Below are 19,316 nucleotides of genomic sequence, written 5' to 3' on the forward strand. Positions count from 1 at the left end.
TATTTGAAAAAACTGTCTGCAGTTTGTTTTAAAAAAAATCAGTGCTTGCTTTTTCACTCTGTTAACATGCACCAGAGGGCAACCACTTTAGGATTAGTACTGCATGACTGATTTCACAACCTGTCATTATCAGACTCCAGTGCCTGTAAGGTCACAATTTGATTGACAGCTCCAAGTGCATGCAAGTGGGACTATAAATACAAATTCTTGTTGTTAAAGGGATTAAGTATTTGAAATAACTTAAATATAGTGAATGGATTTCTATCAATGAGTTTCTTTTAAATAGTGAATCCATCAATAGAACTTCATTTTCTCTTATCATGGGTCTATCCTGAGATCTATCCATGGTGGATACTGAATGTGTTTCAATGGATGCTGTAAAGGCAAAGAGTGTTGTTTGGGAGGCATGGGTTGACACTGAGTTTTCATTGGGATTCTGAAGGGCCATGAGAGTGGTGAGTGGATGGGCTAGGTTAGCATTGGAGTGTATGAGAGTTCATGGGGTGGTTGGGTGACATGGGTTGGCATGGAGAGCGTTTGGCAATGAGAGGTCTGGTGGACTTTTTTGCTTTACTCAATTTTCCATACCCTCAACAAAGTACCAGAGCACTGAGGCTGAACTTTCATCCCGCTTCTGCACCTGGCAGCCTCCAAACACCCCCTCCGCCAGGCCGAAAATCAGAACTTTGGAGGGATCTTTTCCCAGATCAGGTTTGTGGAGCTGGGAATTGTCCCAACTCTGCGCTCCCGCCCTGGAAGTAAAATTCAGGCCTTAATTCAGGCCTTTCTGAATGTGTTGCATTGAAATTAAAGTCAAGAGTTTACTCCCAAACTTTAAAGCTTTGGAATAAAGGATGTTAAGAAAAATTAGGACAAAAGAACTTGACTTGAATCACCAATAATGGCATTTGAATTGGTTGTTTTTAAATTTCTGTGGGAAAATGAAGTATAATAATGTATTGTAAATTGGTTCAGGTATGACCTTAGAGGATTTATCTTTTTGATTGTAAAATGAGCAACTTTCATGTTAGATTAACCAGTTAGTAGTTTTTATTTGCTGATGCTGGTTCTAGGTTATTTTTTCTTAAAACCTTTTAAAATCAGCACTGATTTAGTAGCCAGCTCTGAAATTTCATTTTCGATGAGGAAAGCCTAAATTAAGATTATAATATTGTAAATAAATTTTGGTAGAGTTTTAAATACATGTTCAACCAATTCTTAAAAGTGTAGTCTAATAATAAATACTTAAAATTCTAGAAATACTCAGCAGGTCTATCAGCATTCCAAACAAGAATAGATTGGTTAACATTTCAGATGCAGACCCAGAGTTTAAACTGTCTCCTTTCTTTTTTAATCTGATGACGTGAGTATTTTAAGCATTTGGTGTTTTTATTTGATTGTCTGCACTTGCTGTAATTCAGCCTGCAGCTTCCGTACTTAATCAACATAGGAACTGTTTATTGCCTTGTAATCTCCTGACAAGCCAAAGTTATCACTTAATTAAGCAGGAGCTGTAAGAGACTTCCCATCATCAGGCACCTTTCAAACAAATGGCTTTGCTGAAAATAATTGCACATCAAGTTCGTGCAACTGTAAACTGAACTCCCAGAAGGCAACAGACATTTCAACAAAATTAAATAAAGTGCTTGAAACTTGCGTCAATGACATCCGAGGGAAGAGGCTGCTTGGATAGAGAGGGAGAAAACAAATGGAAGGAATTCCAAAGAAACCAGAAGAGTTTTTTGAAAATTATGTTATTTAAAAAATTAGCCTCTGCGTTGTTCCAAAATAATGGAGATATTTTTTTTCCCTGCCGGGGGGGGGGGGGGGGTGTGTGAAATTAAATTGGCAAAAATGCATTCATGCTTTATGTTACTATTTGAGAACATACTCCATTTTTCCGGTTGGGAATTTTTTCAGGGTAAGATACTTGACTGACCTATCCAAGTTTTTTTTTTATCACCTGATGGACAGGTTTGCTGTGTGTGGATTCTAAAGGTCTCAGGAAAAAAAACCTTTGACAATGCTTCAAAGCAAGTGATTTTCCAATTACAGTGACATTTTCACACCAGGGTGCACTCTTCTCTTTGACTACTTTCTAAAACACAATTTCTAAGACCTCCTATGTAGTGGTGGGTGGCAACAGTTGGGCAGGGCAGCAGGAGGAGGAATTTGACCATTGGAATCTTTCTGTTAAATGCCCTTTGCTATTAGATATTCATCTCCTTTCACTGAAAGTAAGTTGTAATTTAAATACCAACATCCCAGCATAATACATCCCAGTCATAAGATGGTGTGTAAGGACCCTATATATTAATAAGTTTGATGCCTTATCATGAAGAGGCATTTTGTACTCTGATCAGGAAATTGTAAACCATTTAGTAATAATTATCTGAGGGCACTAATTTTTTTTGGATTTTTACACCCCCTCTTTCCCATGATAATTTTATTTGTAAAGACAGTAGCTGGCCTTGAGTAATCTCAAAAGGGTACTACTTTGGCCACTGTGCATGTGGGTTAAGGATGGTTCCTGATCCTGATTACTACCCAATGAAAAGTGGACTGTGGCCACCAAGTGGGGACAGGATCATGGGTTGATTATGATGCCTTTCATGGTTGAATAACCATTCAGTGGGCACTATCAAAGCTTATGGATGAGTTGCACCAACAAAGGTGAGATGCCAGAAGGTGATCGCTCCCCTTTGCTGGTCCAACAAAGTACTTCAAGGATAGGAGAGATGAGAAAATTCCCAAAAGAGAGGTTGTTAAAAGGTTGCTGGAAACCAGCCGTCCCATTTGTCCTACACATTTTAAAACAACTATGTAAAAATGAAATTATTGATAAAATATGTGTAACGTTTTCAATATGCCATTAAAAATATAAATTCTGACTGAAAAATGCTTAGCTTTCTTAGGCGATGTATAGAAATGCAGTTAAAAATGGAACAGTCATTTATTGCGGAGGTTTACTCCTTGTAGTCTTTATTTCTAAAGCTAAAACTGACATTTGCCAAGTTTGGCGACATAGATTAGATGATATAAATAATTGGAAATAATTTATTTGTTGAATTTATTTGGTAAGAAACTCCCAATGTTATCTGATTTCTTCCCCTTTCAGTTTATTAGACTGTACAAGGTTACCCTCCCCTACCCCAGAAAACAAGGACTTGTTTTTTGTCACAAGGTCCTCTGCAGTACAGCCATCCCCTGCTCGCAGCTCAAGCTATTCTGAAGCCAATGAAGCAGAACAACAGATGCCAAATGGCAATAAAAGTATTTCAATGGTTGATTTGCAAGAGAACCGCAGTTTGGATAGTACGACAAGTGCTCCCAATACAGGTGAATCCCTAAATGACAGCCAAGGCTCCAGTGGGCATTTACCGGCAATGTGGCCTCCAAGACCACCACAGAATGCAGCATCAAGTGGGCCTGGGCCTGGGCCTGCGAATGTAGGCCGAAAGCCTGGACAAACAGCGAGCACCCCTAATGCGGATAGCACACCAGGAAGGCCACAACTTTTGGCACCATTGTCTTTTCAAAACCCAGTGTATCAGATGGCAGCAGGTATTCCAGTTTCACCACGTGGAGTGGCAGACTCAGGATCAGAATGTCACAGCTCTATTAGCTCACACAGCAATAATGAAGAACTGGGGGCCAACAAACCAATTTTTCATAGCCATACAAGCACAGAAGACTTTACCAGGCGTTCTGGGGAATTCACAAGAAGACAACTTTCCCTAACAGAAAAAATACCCCAGACTTCAGTACCACGTCAGAACAGCGCAGGCCCCCAGCGCCGAATAGATCAACCTCCACCGGCAGCTAGAGGTAGGACACCACCAGCCTTACTATTCAACCCCCCTCAGTATCCAAGGCCTTCCAGTGGAGGTATTACACCATCTTCATCAGAATGGCCGGGCACTGGGACAAAGCTGCGACAGCAATCGTCATCCTCCAAAGGTGATAGTCCTGAAATGAAACAACGCACAATGCACAAACAGGTTAGTGGTTCTATCATCAATTGTCTACAAATTTTTTAGGAAAGTAAATGTAGGCTAGAATTAAGCTGTAGTTGTGCTGTATTAATACCTTGAGAAATTGAGTGAAAGTAGTAGTGAGGAGGAGTAGGTAGTGCTTGTAGTGAAAGTTTGGGGTTCCATTCTAAGAACTTAGACCAAGTTTAAGTCTTCATTGGAATTCTAAGATGTACGTTATGCTGCTTAAACCAAGGATCCTCTGTTACCTTATGTCAAGAGATATATCAGCATTAATCTGTAGATGTTTTCTCAGTGCGACATGTATACTCGGTACATATTTGTCAAGAAATATAAGCACATGTTTCCGTTCTGTCTCTCTCCCTTGCACATGTTTTTGAAAGGGGAGAAGCTCGAGGAGATCTAATAATGTACCAAACATCACAGTTAATTTATTTATATTTTCTTTAACCATGGAACATATGTCTTTCATTCAAGTTGCTCCACAGACCTGATAAAATTATTTGAAACATCATACAAACCACTTTCGCCCAATAACTAGTAAACTTACAATTTGTAAGATCTTCCTGTAAAATTCACCTCTAATCAAATTTTTAGTCATTCCTCCTAAAATCTTCTTTGTCTCTGCATCCTTTTTTTTGATTACAACCCTTTGAAGTGCCTTGGGACAGTTTTCTATGATAAATATGCTCTAAGTGGTTGTCAACTTTCTGTAAGGGTCCATGGGAATATGTGACATAATCATTTGTGCCATTGGTTTAACAGTTGAGTTAAGGCAGTGGACATGACTTTCATTATAATTATATGAATTAAAGTATTAATGGACCCATTCACCAATGACATTCAAATCCAATTTGTAGTAAGTCAAAGGTTGCAGACCAATTTAGATAATTGAGCAGAATTGGCCCATTTGTGTCAAATAACACATTGGGGAAATACAAAGCATATTTATAACATGCAGAGCCACCTGTTAAAGGTTAAAATGAAGAGAATTGATAACTCATTAAAGGTGCATAAGCAATGTGAGGTGATTAAAGAGAAGGCAAACAGGATTTCAGGTTCAACTGCTAGTATTATTGAAAGTAAAGCTAAAAGAACTGTATTTGGCTTGTACCAAGTTTTGGTTCATTCACATTTCAAGTATTCCACCTATATTTGGGAAGTGAATGTACTATGCTAAGTTTGCGGATGACTCAAAAATAAGTGGGAAGGCAATTGGTGAGGATGACACAAAGAATCCACCGAGGGATATAGACAGGTTAAGTGAGTGAGCAAAAACTTGGCAGATGGAATATAATGTAGGAAAATGTTAAATTTTGTACTTTGATGGGAAGAATAAAGGAGCTGAACATTACTTAAATGGGAAAAGACTTCAGAAAGCTGCAGTACAGAGGGATTTGGGAGTCCTCGTGCATAAATCACAAAAAGCTAGCATGCAAATTCAGCAGGTAATAGAGAAGGCAAATTGAATCTTGGCCTTTATTTCAAAGATAGTGGAGTATAAAAATAGGGAAGTCTTGCTAACACCATTCAAGCCACTGGTTAGACCACACCTGAGTACTGTGAACAATTTTGGTCTCATTATCTAAGGAAAGATACACTGGCATTGGAGGCAGCCCAGAGCAGATTCACTAGGTTGATCCTGTATATGGAGGGATTTCCTTTTGAGGAGACGTTGAGTAGGTTGGGTCTGTACTCATTGGAGTTTAGAAGAATGAGAAGCGACCTTATTGAGGCATGTAAGATTCTCAGGGGCTTGACAGGGTAAATGCAGAGAGGCTTTTTTCCACCTTGTAGGGGAGTCTAGGGCCAGAGGGCATAATCGCAGAGTAAAGGGTTGCCAATTAAAACAGATGAGGAGGAATTTCTTCTTTGAGGGTGGTGAATCTGGAATTCTTTACCACAGAGGGTTGTAGAGGCTGGGTCGTTAAGTATGTTCAAGGCTGTGATACGCAGATTTTTAATCATTAAGGGAATCAAAGGTTATGGGGATAAGGCAGGAAAGTGGATTTGAGAATTAACAGATCAATCATGATCTCATTGAATGGCAGAGCAAACTTGATGGGCCAAATGGCCTATTTCTGCTCCTATGTCTAATGGTTTGGTACCCATACATAGTGTCAGATTTCTAGGTACCAGTGAATATACACAATGATTCCTAGCCATAGAGGTCAGAATTGGATTTGTTTATTTTAGACAAATAAAGGCTTAAAGAGATATGTTTAAGCCATAGGCCGAGATTTGGTGGGGCTGCAATGACTCTGTCCACTGGCCAAAATGTCAGTACTAAACCCCTGCCTCTGCCAGCTCTGGAAGCCACAACTGGATTTTACTTTGAGCAGGCATTAGTTGTGGCCTCTACCCCTTAAGGCAAGGTGTCACACCTCCAAGTGCTGCTTGGAGGCCCAGAGTGCAGGTAAGCGGGATCAGGGCTTGCCAGGGTCAATAAGCAAGCCTCTGGCAAGTTTGGGAAGAAGCATGGAGATCAATCATGAGGATGGGGATGGCAGAAATGGGCTTCCAGTGGAGGCAGAACCCTGGTGGGGCAGGTGGGGGCCAATGGTTCATTGGGTGCCTGATCACAAATCCCCAGAGCCTTCAGCTAGTTTTATTGGGAAGTCTCCCCGTATGGTGTGGTGCTGATCCAAAAGCAGCAGGAATAGGCTCTTAACTGGCCATTAGTCAACTGCTACCTTCCTGGAAAAATCACAGCAATGGTGGGGGAGTGGGGTGGTGATGTCATAAAATCCCAGCTGCTTTTTCTTTGCCTGTTATAAGAGATTTATTGGCATGGGGATGAATTAGTGGTTTGTATCTGTGTTATGTTTAGTTGGAATAGATTTGATGGTTTTTAATACTGACATTTTTGTATGTTTACAGTGCAGGATTTATCTGATTAATGCCTGTTGTCTGATTATCGGAACCCAATAATCTATCCACTTTATTTTCTTTACAGGTCGTCAATATTTATATTAATTTTGTGTGCACTGTTCGTCACGTGAACCATTTTTCGCACTGTCTCATGCAAATTTATGTCATTCCTGAAAAAGATGAATAAATAAACAAGTGCAATAATGAGAAATTATAGCAACAAACCTCCCATTAAAAGGGATTCTTGGAGCCACAATGTCGGTAACATCCTAACTGAGCTATGTTTGATCTTACCCAGTGAGCACTTCATATCAATTAACCTTAATACAACATGGACTTGCACTTTAGCAACAGAATAATATCTGGCATAATGTCCTTGTTTGACTTAATGTATGCAGTATCATGGGAGAGTCACATAATAATAAATACAGCATGTAAAATTGTTCATTATTATCAAAGTATTGAACAAATATTAGACAGATTTAAAAGGGAGATTATAGATTCACTACAATAATATTCAATTCTTCCCTCCCCTCTTGACTAGATCTCTATTGCTATGCTGTTCAGCAGAGTTATGTTCAGCTCATGAATTAAGAGTTACCCCATGTTTTGCGTATCATGTTCACTTTCTGTATCAAGCTACCTGAATGCTGCAATGTCATCTACTCATTCCATCAGTGATCTAACATAGTCATCCAAAGTCATTTGTTAAAATCTCAATTATTGAGGAGTGATCATTATTTGAGGCAATTGACATTGCCACAATGACATTAACCACTGGCACTTCTCCTCCAGGGGCGAGCATTCCAATCTAGTTTAAAGTGATCGGACAAAAGTCTCCTCAATCAGATACTCCTTGAAAGGAGTGCAGTTTCAGTCCAGTACCTAGTTAGCTGGAGTGCTCAGGGACAAGTTAGAGGGAACTTTACTCTGCAATGTGCTACAGCTGACATAGGAGTATTAAACATTATTCCATTCTTCTGCAATTATCATGCCTCATTATCATTTTACTTTTAATGATAGCAAAGTGAGAAGAAATAATTGTTAGAGCTACATTGAGCATGTGCCTACATTTAGCCGGTAATATAATTTCTGTTACTGAAGCACCTAAAATGCATATCAGAAGTTATTTCCAACCAGAAGCTCTAAATTTACTCTAAGTAATAACCATTTGAATTGTGATTATGAATCTAGTTCATAATTCTTGGAAGAGGTTAGATTGAAGCAATTCCAGCATTGGAAAAACCTCCCATTTCGGTATCTCGATGGACCTTAATTTACAAATTAATTTTTAAAACATTCAAAATAATTAGTTTTGCCGCCCTTTAATGTACTACCCAAATGTTTATAGAAATGTCACAAGTATCTATAGCACTTAGAGCACTGTACTCCCAGTCAGAATAGAACATAGAACATTGCAGCACAAAACAGGCCCTTCGGCCCACGATGTTGTGCCGAGCTTTATCTGAAACCAAGATCAAGCTATCCCACTCCCTATCATCCTGGTGTGCTCCATGTGCCTATCCAATAACCGCTTAAATGTTTCTAAAGTGTCTGACTCCACTATCACTGCAGGCAGTCCATTCCACACCCCGACCACTCTCTGCGTAAAGAACCTACCTCTGATATCCTTCCTATATCTCCCACCGTGAACCCTATAGTTATGCCCCCTTGCAATAGCTCCATCCACCCGAAGAAATAGTCTTTGAACGTTCACTCTATCTATCCCCTTCATCATTTTATAAACCTCTATTAAGTCTCCCCTCAGCCTCCTCCGCTCCAGAGAGAACAGCCCTAGCTCCCTCAACCTTTCCTCATAAGACCTGCCCTCCAAACCAGGCAGCATCCTGGTAAATCTCCTCTGCACTCTTTCCAGCGCTTCCACATCCTCCTTATAGTGAGGTGACCAGAACTGCACACAACATTCCAAATGTGGTCTCACCAAGGTCCTGTACAGTTGCAGCATAACCCCACGGCTCTTAAACTCCAACCCCCTGTTAATAAAAGCTAACACACTATAGGCCTTTTTCACAGCTCTATCCACTTGAGTGGCAAACTTTAGAGATCTGTGGATATGGACCCCAAGATCTCTCTGTTCCTCCACAGTCTTCAGAACCCTACCTTTGACCCTGTAATCCACATTTAAATTAGTCCTACCAAAATGAATCACCTCACATTTATCAGGGTTAAACTCCATTTGCCATTTTTCAGCCCAGTTTTGCATCCTATCTATGTCTCTTTGCAGCCTACAACAGCCCTCCACCTCATCCACTACTCCACCAATCTTGGTGTCATCAGCAAATTTACTGATCCACCCTTCAGCCCCCTCCTCTAAGTCATTAATAAAAATCACAAAGAGCAGAGGACCAAGCACTGATCCCTGTGGCACTCCGCTAGCAACCTGCCTCCAATCCGAAAATTTTCCATCCACCACCACCCTCTGTCTTCGATCAGACAGCCAGTTACCTATCCAATCAGCCAACTTTCCCTCTACCCCACACCTCCTCACTTTCATCATAAGCCGACCATGGGGGACCTTATCAAGCGCCTTACTAAAATCCATGTATATGACATCAACTGCCCTACCTTCATCAACACACTTAGTTACCTCCTCAAAAAATTCTATCAAATTTGTGAGACACGACTTGCCCTTCACAAATCCATGCTGACTATCCCAGATTAATCCGCATCTTTCTAAATGGTCGTAAATCCCATCCCTAAGGACCTTTTCCATCAATTTACCAGCCACCGAAGTAAGACTAACCGGTCTATAATTACCAGGGTCATTTCTATTCCCTTTCTTAAACAGAGGAACAACATTTGCCACTCTCCAGTCCTCTGGCACCATCCCCGTGGACAGTGAGGACCCAAAGATCAAAGCCTAAGGCTCTGCAATCTCATCCCTTGCCTCCCAAAGAATCCTAGGATATATTTCATCAGGCCCAGGGGACTTATCGACCTTCAGTTTATTCAAAACTGCCAGGACATCCTCCCTCCAAACATCTATTTCCTCCAGCCTATTAGCCTGTAACACTTTCTCTTCCTCAAAAACATGGCCCCTCTCCTTGGTGAACACTGAAGAAAAGTATTCATTCATCATCTCGCCTGTCCCTACTGACTTCATACACAAGTTCCCACTACTGTCCTTGACCGGCCCTAACCTCACCCTGGTCATTCTTTTATTCCTCACATAAGAGTAAAAAGCCTTGGGGTTTTCCTTGATCCGACCCGCCAAGGACTTCTCATGTCCCCTCCTAGCTCTCCTAAGCCCCTTTTTCAGCTCGTTCCTTGCTAACTTGTAACCCTCAATCGAGCCATCTGAACCTTGTTTCCTCATCCCTACATAAGCTTCCCTCTTCCTTTTCACAAGACATTCCACCTCTTTCGTGAACCATGGTTCCCTCACTCGGCCATTTCCTCCCTGCCTGACAGGGACATACCTATCAAGGACACCCAGTATTTGTTCCTTGAAAAAGTTCCACTTTTCATGAGTGCCTTTCCCTGACAGTTTCTGTTCCCAACTTATGCCCCCTAATTCTTGCTTAATCGCATCATAATTACCTCTCCCCCAATTGTAAACCTTGCCCTGCCGCACGGCCCTATCCCTCTCCATTACAATAACAAAAGACACCGAATTGTGGTCACTATCTCCAAAGTGCTGTCCCACAACCAAATCGAATACTTGGCCCGGTTCATTTCCCAGTACCAAATCCAATGTGGCCTCACCTCTTGTCGGCCTATCCACATATTGTGTCAGGAAACCCTCCTGCACACACTGCACAAAAACTGCCCCATCAGAACTATTTGACCTACAAAGGTTCCAGTCAATATTTGGAAAGTTAAAGTCCCCCATGACAACTACCCTGCGACCCCCACACATATCCATAATCTGCTTAGCAATTTCTTCCTCCACATCTCTATTACTATTTGGGGGCCTATAGTAAACTCCTCACAACGTGACCGCTCCTTTCCTATTGCTAACCTCAGCCCATATTACCTCAGTGTGCAGATCCCCCTCGAAGTGCCTTTCCGCAGCCGTTAAACTATCCTTGATTAACAATACTACTCCTCCACCTCTTTTACCAGCTTCCCTACACTTACTGAAACATCTATACCCCGGAACGTCCAACAACCATTCCTGTCCTTGTTCTACCCACGTCTCCGTAATGGCCACAACATCGTAGTCCCAAGTACCAATCCACGCCCCAAGTTCATCTATCTTGTTCCGGATGCTCCTTGCATTGAAGTAGACACACTTCAACCCACCTTCCTGTCTACCGGTACCCACCCTTGACCCTGATACCTTCCCCAATACCTCACCACCCTCAACACTGACTTCTGGACTACAACTCCTTTTCCCACTCCCCTGACAAATTAGTTTAAACCCCCCTGAAGAGCCGTATCAAATTTCCCTCCCAGGATATTGGTGCCCCTCTGGTTCAGGTGCACCCCGTCCTGTTTGTACCGGTCCCACCTTCCCCAGAATGTGTTCCAATTGTCTACGTATCTGAAACCCTCCCTCCTACACCATCCCTGCAACCACATGTTTAACTGCACTCTCTCCCTGTTCCTCAACTCACTATCACGTGGCACCGGCAACGTACCAGAGATGACCACATGTTTTGTCTTGGCTCTCAGCTAACAGCCCAGCTCCCGAAATTCCTGTTTTAAATCCCATACCTACACCATCCCTGCAACCACATGTTTAACTGCACTCTCACCCTGTTCCTCAACTCACTATCACGTGGCACCGGCAACGTACCAGAGATGACCACATGTTTTGTCTTGGCTCTCAGCGAACAGCCCAGCTCCCGAAATTCCTGTTTTAAATCCCCGTCCCTTCTCTTACCTATGTCGTTGGTGCCAATGTGTACCACGACTTGTGACTGTTTCCCCTCCCCCTTAAGAATCCGGAAAACACGGTCCGAGACGTCACAGACCTTAGCATCCGGTAGGCAACATACCATCCGTGAGTCTCTTTTGCTGCCACAGAACCTCCTATCTATCCCTCTAATTAACGAGTCCCCAATAACTATTGCCCTCCCGCTCTCCCCCTTACCCTCCCGAGCCACAGAGATGGACACAGTGCTGAGGATCCTGTCACTGCGGCTCACCACTGGTATGTCGTCCCCCTCAACCGTATCCAAAGCGGAATACTTGTTGCTAAGGGGAACGACCACAGGGGATCCCTGCACTGACTGCTTCCTCCCAGCCCCTCTCACCGTCACCCATCTATTTTCATTCCTCGGAGTAACTGTATCCCTAAAGCTTCTGTCTATGGTCACCTCTGCGTCCCTAATGATCCTAAGTTCATCCAACTCCAGCTCCAGTTCCCTAACACGGTTTTGGAGGAGCTGCAGATGGGTGCACTTCCCACAGGTGTAATCAGCAGGGACACTGTTGTCGTCCCTCACCTCAAACATAGTGCAAGAGGAACATAGCACTGCCTGCACACCCATCCCCTCTAGATACCTTGCCAGTACCAGGGAGAAACAGCAAAAATGAATTAAACTCACCCCTGCTCGCCCTGTCCCCCAAAGCCCTGTGAGCCAAAGCCTTATAGCTCACACTCTGCTTCCCACACACTCCACTGCCCGCTCCCGACGCTGCCCGCTGTATACTGCAGCCTACCTTTTATACTTCGCACGCTTAAAAAACCCTTCCCAGACTCCCACACTCCCTTCCCACGCAGCCCACTTCCGGTTTTCACTTTAAACTTAAGAAAAATACTACTACAAAAGTAAAGGCCAAAAAAAAAACACACACTAACTGATTAATTAAATAAATAAATAATTCAATCAATCTCTCACCAGCACTCCTGCCTCCAATCACTCCCTCTCTGCTTGCTCCAGTGGAACAATGAGTACAGACTCTAGTGTTGCAAATCTCAACGGCGATACACTGGCCAATTTTAACTGCACCCAAATAATCCAGAATTGCCTGTGAGGTGGGGAAAGTAGCCCCAGAAATTCTAAATACCAACACCTTACTCACTGAGTAGCACTAAATTAAATCCAGAAATCTGGTTGATTAATGAACATTTTCACATTCATTTCTACTTTGTGTTAAAAATCCTGAATTTTCCCTATCATTAGTTTATAGTGGAAGGTGTTAACCTGAAGAATCAATACATTGATTCAATTAAATACATTGTTAGAGAATGATCAATATCATTTACAGTTCAGTTTAACATAATATACGTTTCTAAAATAATGTGGCTTTTCTGTTTTGCTTTAATCAGTCTAAACATTGAAGCCTTAGACGGTAATTTGTTTAAGTGGGAATTATGTTGTATCTCAGAAACACAGAGACCCACTTGAGGCAATCCATGAAAACTCAATCTTAATACTGTGCTGATCATGCATGCAGGTCAAGAATAGGTTACCTGACTGAACATTTGAGTTTCTGCAAGCTTGCTTGTTAAGTAGCTAGTAATATTTTGCCCATTAGCCATTTAGGGTATTAATACAATTTTAAAAATATCCCAGAATCAGTCAGCTTGTTTCCATAGAGATAGTATTCTTCTGCTGTCAGCAGCAGCTCTTCTCTCTTTCACACTGATCTTCTGATCATGGCCAAAGGCTGATAATGGTACTCAAATACATTTATTGCAAATGAAAAATTCAAATGAGATAGAGTCTTTAAACATAATTTATTTCAAGTAAAGATCTGGTATTTCAGCCATAATAATGGATGAATAAAACCAGAAGCTGTTTAAGCTAAGTTTACAACTAATTTGACTTTATGTACAATATATAACGCAGGAAATCAAGAATTGTAATTTGTACTTTACTTCTCATAATGATGAGAAAGTATTTTAATGTGTAATCCCGAAAGTAATTTCAAGAGTTCATCATAGACTTGGCAACCTCTTAATCAGAAGATGCACAAACAATATTAACCAAACAATATCATAGAACAGTAATGATCACTAGCCAGCGGAAGTTTTGATTCTAATTTAATGGCTTTTATTTAAAATCTTATTGATGAGGTTTTACAGAGAGAATAGAGTGTTGGTCTAAACAGAAGAACAAAAACTGTGTCTATTTACAGAACGGGGGGGGGGGGGGATTCTCCTGGGCCATTGGCCCCAGCCAGGATTCCGGATGACCCATTGAACCTGGCGTGAGGGCCAAGACGGGATTCTCACTGGGTGTCAAGCCTGTCGCAAATCTCCCGGCCTGCTCCCTCTGGGCGAGATCAGGTTCTTGCCCAGAAACAGTGAGAACCTGATCAGAACTCATTAGCATCCATTTTGATCTCGTTAGCAAGATTGAAGTGGAATGCTACAGCCTCCCAGGATGCTCCTGACTGCCCCAGCTGCAAATCCTGTGGGCGCCAATCGCCACTGGCCCTTAAAAGTGAGGACCAGGTGCCAGGGGGAGCAGGAGGTATGTACTTCAGTCATGCTGCCCATGGGCTATGCAACCACTGCCAGACTGCAGAGGGGGTTCCTTCAAAGTACCTGGAAGTTGGAGGGGCTCAGACTAGTGAGAAACGGGTTGACCTCGGGGAAGAGGGTTTTCCCCAGGATGGGGTTCAGGTAGCTACTTTCGGATTGACCTTGAGAATCATCTCTCTATAGCTTTGAATTGCTGTGAAGTCCTTAATTCGTATAAACATTTATGTCCCATGAACATTTGAAAACCTTTGGTTTCGCAGCTCCGGTCCATTTCAAAGCAAGGAATCCCTCGGAGCATAGAGTAGTCACAGATAGTCTGTTAAGTTCTTTGAACTCCTTTGGATTGACAGCTCCAGTCCATTTCAAAGCAGCTAGTAGCTCTGTTTGTTTATACCATTACTTCCCGCTCCATTAATTTTCACAACCCTTTTGATTGACAGGTCCAGGCTAGTTCAAAGCAGGCAGTGGGGTTGTTTATTTACACAAGCTCTTCCAAGATCCATTAACAATGAAGTAGTCCCTCTTTTGAGCAACCATGTTCTCTAACTGCATTTTTTTTCCTATCATTTGAACTGGTTAAGAAAGAACAGCTATTCTCTAACCACAGTTTTTTTCATTGTGGATATTTTCATTTTAAAAGTGGATTACAGTAAGGGCAGGTGCTCTGGATAACCACAATTTTATTTTAAGCTGATATTTCAGGACATCTTCTGCCTGAATAGAATGCCAGCACTAGAGGTGGTGTTCCACCATGTAAGTAGTTGGCACCACGCAAAGCAGTGAAGTGTAGGGGTTCCTCAATGAGGACCTGGCTGCTGCCACTGTATAGACGTGATGACCATAGGGGGGTGGGGGGGCACTGAGGACTTTGGAGCCCCAGGGTGGTGAGGGAGCTGTTCACTTCCTAAGTAATGCCCCTGGCGTCCTGATGGTGAAAGGTTGGCCCTGGCAGTGTTAGGGTGCATGAGGGCAGTGTCAGGTTGACCCTGCCAAGGGGGACCTCAAGGGGGTGGGGCCTTTGGTGAACCCATAGCAGAATGTCGCTCTCTTTGGAGGGGGTGGGGAGAAGGAATGATACCAGAGAGGATGGGGAAGGGTGAGTTTGGGTCACCCTGATACCTGGGTTGTGTGGGAGGGGAACCTGAGCATTTAGTGGTGGGAGAGAGGTTGTCCCTGTGTTTTGAAGGGTTGGGGGTGTCCCTCTTGTCTGGGGGGAGTCGGGATGAGTGTTGTGGGGGGAGGGGGATCCTGTCACCGTTCTTTGAGATCAGGGCAGCCTTTAAAAATGGCACCGCAATCTCTGAGGAGCAAGACCTGTCAGCATTTTTGGCCCCGCCCCTCTCAAAGCCAGTGCAAAAACTCGCCCCTCTCCAAAATAATTTCTGAGTGTCATTGAATCGCTCCTCTTTAGCCTTGCCAGGAAAGGCTAATGGCAGCGGGAAAGGCACAGATTTTCCTGCTGTTAGTGACACTCATTTTATTCTGAAAATTGCGCTCAAAATATCCAAGCAAATGCACCTTAAAATGGTTCTTGTTGTAGTAGCCATGCCACAAATCCTGCGAATCATTAGATTTGTTGAGATAATTAATCATCACAGCATGAGGCAGCCTAACCGCATCTAAGAATTTTCATCCAATTAGTTCCAAAGGGTACAAACATCCAAAAGAATTTGCTGAGCTAAATCATCCGGAATCTCAGACAGTTTCCCACACCCAATCGCCAACTTCCCAAAATTCTGATACAAAGGTCCTGAGCCCTCAGCAAGCCAGGGGTCACCCACAGATTCATCAAATCCTTTAGTGGGTCCAAGAACAGTGGAAACCTGGTAACAGATTGCCTGCACTTGATCAGAAAGTAGCAAGAGGAGTCGATGTTTATGTAGAAATATTTAAGTCCAGCTCATGATTTTCAAAGAATCCCTCAGAGATCAACAGGAAAAGTATGAATTTGATACTGATAACTTAAAATGAAAGTCTGATATTTGTTTGTATCGCTCGTGTCATTTCTCTGGGTTTAATAAATATATTTAAATGTTAAATACTAATTTAACCAATAAATTACAACCAAATTGTATAATTCTCATAGGAATACATACATTAAAATATAATATAGTTGTTAAATTATTACTCAATGTAGCAAATTAAATAAATTAACTGGAAATATTTTCCACCAGTATTTATATATCAGTGTTAAATAACATCAAACATTACAGTTAAAGTGAAATAGTCGCAATAAATGAATATCGCATCAGAATATTTGATTTGTGCTCTCGAAACAGGTGTTTTGTGACCTAACCATTGGTGATGGTGGGGTTAATAAAATATCAAGGTTTTGAATATTAAGTCTGAGCAGATGTGAATATTAAATATATTGACTGACACTAAATGGATTATATGAATTATAGTTTACCAAATGTCATGGAAAGGAACGTGAGATCGTCCTGGTCCAGATGGCTCAGTTACTTATTGGACATGAATTTATCCACTGAACCATCAGTAGAACTTTGTAGACGCCAGGAATCCCTGGTTAAGCTGGTGCAGAGAGACATTTTACTGCTGTGGTGAGGACTCTAAACAGATTTCCCTCTTTGCTTCTCCCCGAGACTGGGTAGGAGATTCTGAATGAAACTGTTGCTTCGGACTAGGATTCAAAACTCCATTCCCATGTTCAGACTTTAATACTCCAGTGTTTCACTAATTGGACCACTACACCATGACCAAATTACAAGCAAGTTGTTCCTGTGTACACAAACCTCTCACAAGCTCCCTCTGATAGAAAGACATCAAAATTTTCCAAAAAAAAATCATTATCACTGACTGCCACAAAAGTGAATTACTTCCAATTTTTAATGTTTCTATTTAGAAAACAACACTCAACTGGAATGAAATTCTGTTGTACTCAATTCATCCTTTCCTGGAACTTTTCTGGCTGATAATCTGATAACAACATTGTCCTAGTGAATTGTATAACTAGGACTGTAAAGAGGGCTTCAAATGAAATAGTGGGGGAGGATTATTCATGTGAGGAGAGATCTCAAAATTTAATGGGAAGGGACAAGGCAATAGGGCAGGGTAGCGATAAGGGGAATGATAGGAGTGTGACAAGAAGGGACAGAGTATACAGAGGTAAGAGTGTAATAACAAATAGAGGTCAGAGTAGAGGAAAAATGGTAGAAGGACAGAATTAAAAGCTCTTTGAACGCACACAGCACTCACATTATGATATGATAGCCATGATGGAGATGTGGTTGCAAGGTGATCAGGGCTTGGAGCTTGAATATTCAAGGGTATTTGACATTTCAGAATGATAGGAAGAAAGGAAAATGAGACGGTGTTGCTCCATTAATAAAGGATGAAATCAATACAGTAGTGAGAAGTGATCATGGCTCAGAAGATCAAGATGATTAAGATTGGGTGAAATAAGAAGTAGCAAAGGAAACAAGTCACTGGTGGAATAGGTTTTCCAGGCCACCTAACTGTAGTGGTGGAGCAGTGTATAAATCAATAAATAACATGCAAGAAATGCCCTGCACTGAGCCTATGTGATTTTAAATTTCATATAGAGTGAACAAATTAAATTGACAAAGGTAGCCTTGATGATTTCATCAAATATATTTGGGATAGTTTCTCAGAACAATACTTAAGTATCATAGAAATCATAGAAACCCTACAGTGCAGAAAGAGGCCATTCGGCCCATCGAGTCTGCACCGACCACAATCCCACCCAGGCCCTATCCCCATATCCCTACATATTTTACCCGCTAATCCCTCTAACCTACGCATCCTGGGACACTAAGGGGCAATTTTTTAGCATGGCCAATTAACCTAACCCGCACATCTTTGGACTGTGGGAGGAAACCGGAGCACCCGGAGGAAACCCACGCAGACACAGGGAGAATGTGCAAACTCCGCACAGACAGTGACCCAAGCCGGGAATCGAACCCAGGTCCCTGGAGCTGTGAAGCAGCAGTGCTAACCACTGTGCTACCGTGCCGCCCCATATAAGTATATAATTTACAAAATTTCACAGGGAATAAAAGTTATAATTTGCCATCCAACTATTGAAATTACTTTAATACAAGTGAAATTCAGATGGGCATAAAAAAGGTGGGACCTTAAAAGATTCCTAAAACTATTATCTAATAAATGGATAAGGCTGTTGGACATGGACCAAAATGTTCAATTCGATGCCAAATATGATCACCTGCCTAATTTTTCACCTTGACACTGTTAAGAGAGTATGTTTGGTGTCATAATCTAAATGCAGTAGCATTATGATTCATTCCAAATAGGTGATATTGGGATAAGAATGGATGCTTCAAGAAGTATTGAAATGTTTTAATTCTGAGAAAAATAAACAGTGCTTTCATGTCATTTTAAAGAAGACATGACTCTGCTTTCTGACTAACTGATTAAGGATCCGACTTGTTATTTCCATCTAAGTCATATAGTTAGGAATATATCCAAATATCCCAGAGCTGAGAGATTGAGCCTCAAACAGTGTGGAGATTGTCTACACTTGGTTAACATGAAAAAGCCCATTTATAGGATTGAAAATTCTCCGTATATTCACTTTGTACAGAAAGCATCAAGATAAATTAGTTGTATTCTGTACAATAAATGTTCTTAATTTTGTCGCAGAAATTCATTAATACTCTCCAAATTCCAATTCCAGTTCTCTTCCTGCACCTACTGGTGCACTAAAGCAATCTGTTTCCATAGTTAGTTATTCCTGGAACAGATCGCTAGTCTGAAGCCAATACTCTCCAGAGTATCATTGAAATTGATGCAACACAGAAGAAGATAAGTGGTGTTTAAGTAAAGGTTCACTGGCTTTTTGGGCCATAAATGGATACTTCTGCTGCTATAAACCATTGACCTGTGTTACAGATAGGGGGGGGGGGGGGGGGGGGGGGTAGTTTAAACTGCCCTGATTTCTCCACCCACTCATTATAAACAAAGATACTTTTCATTCTGATTTCTCCCTTTATAAGTGATGGTGTATTTTCCCCAACCCTTAAATTTGAAGTGTTCCAATTCTCTAAGGA

General features: G+C 41.7%; 1 protein-coding gene across 4 annotated transcripts in view; it reads left to right on the top strand.

Moving 5' to 3' along the window:
* Positions 1–19,316, top strand: part of LOC144502464 (disabled homolog 2-interacting protein-like) — a 398,032-nt gene that overhangs the window by 351,408 nt on the left and 27,308 nt on the right. For all 4 annotated transcript variants that reach the window (XM_078226399.1, XM_078226400.1, XM_078226401.1 and 1 more), the window contains one exon: positions 3,119–4,001. In XM_078226399.1, coding sequence (XP_078082525.1) covers positions 3,119–4,001 — 883 coding nt within the window. The remainder of the gene's footprint in view (positions 1–3,118; positions 4,002–19,316) is intronic.

This window comes from Mustelus asterias, chromosome 13, assembly GCF_964213995.1.
Source record: "Mustelus asterias chromosome 13, sMusAst1.hap1.1, whole genome shotgun sequence".
NCBI lineage: Eukaryota > Metazoa > Chordata > Chondrichthyes > Carcharhiniformes > Triakidae > Mustelus > Mustelus asterias.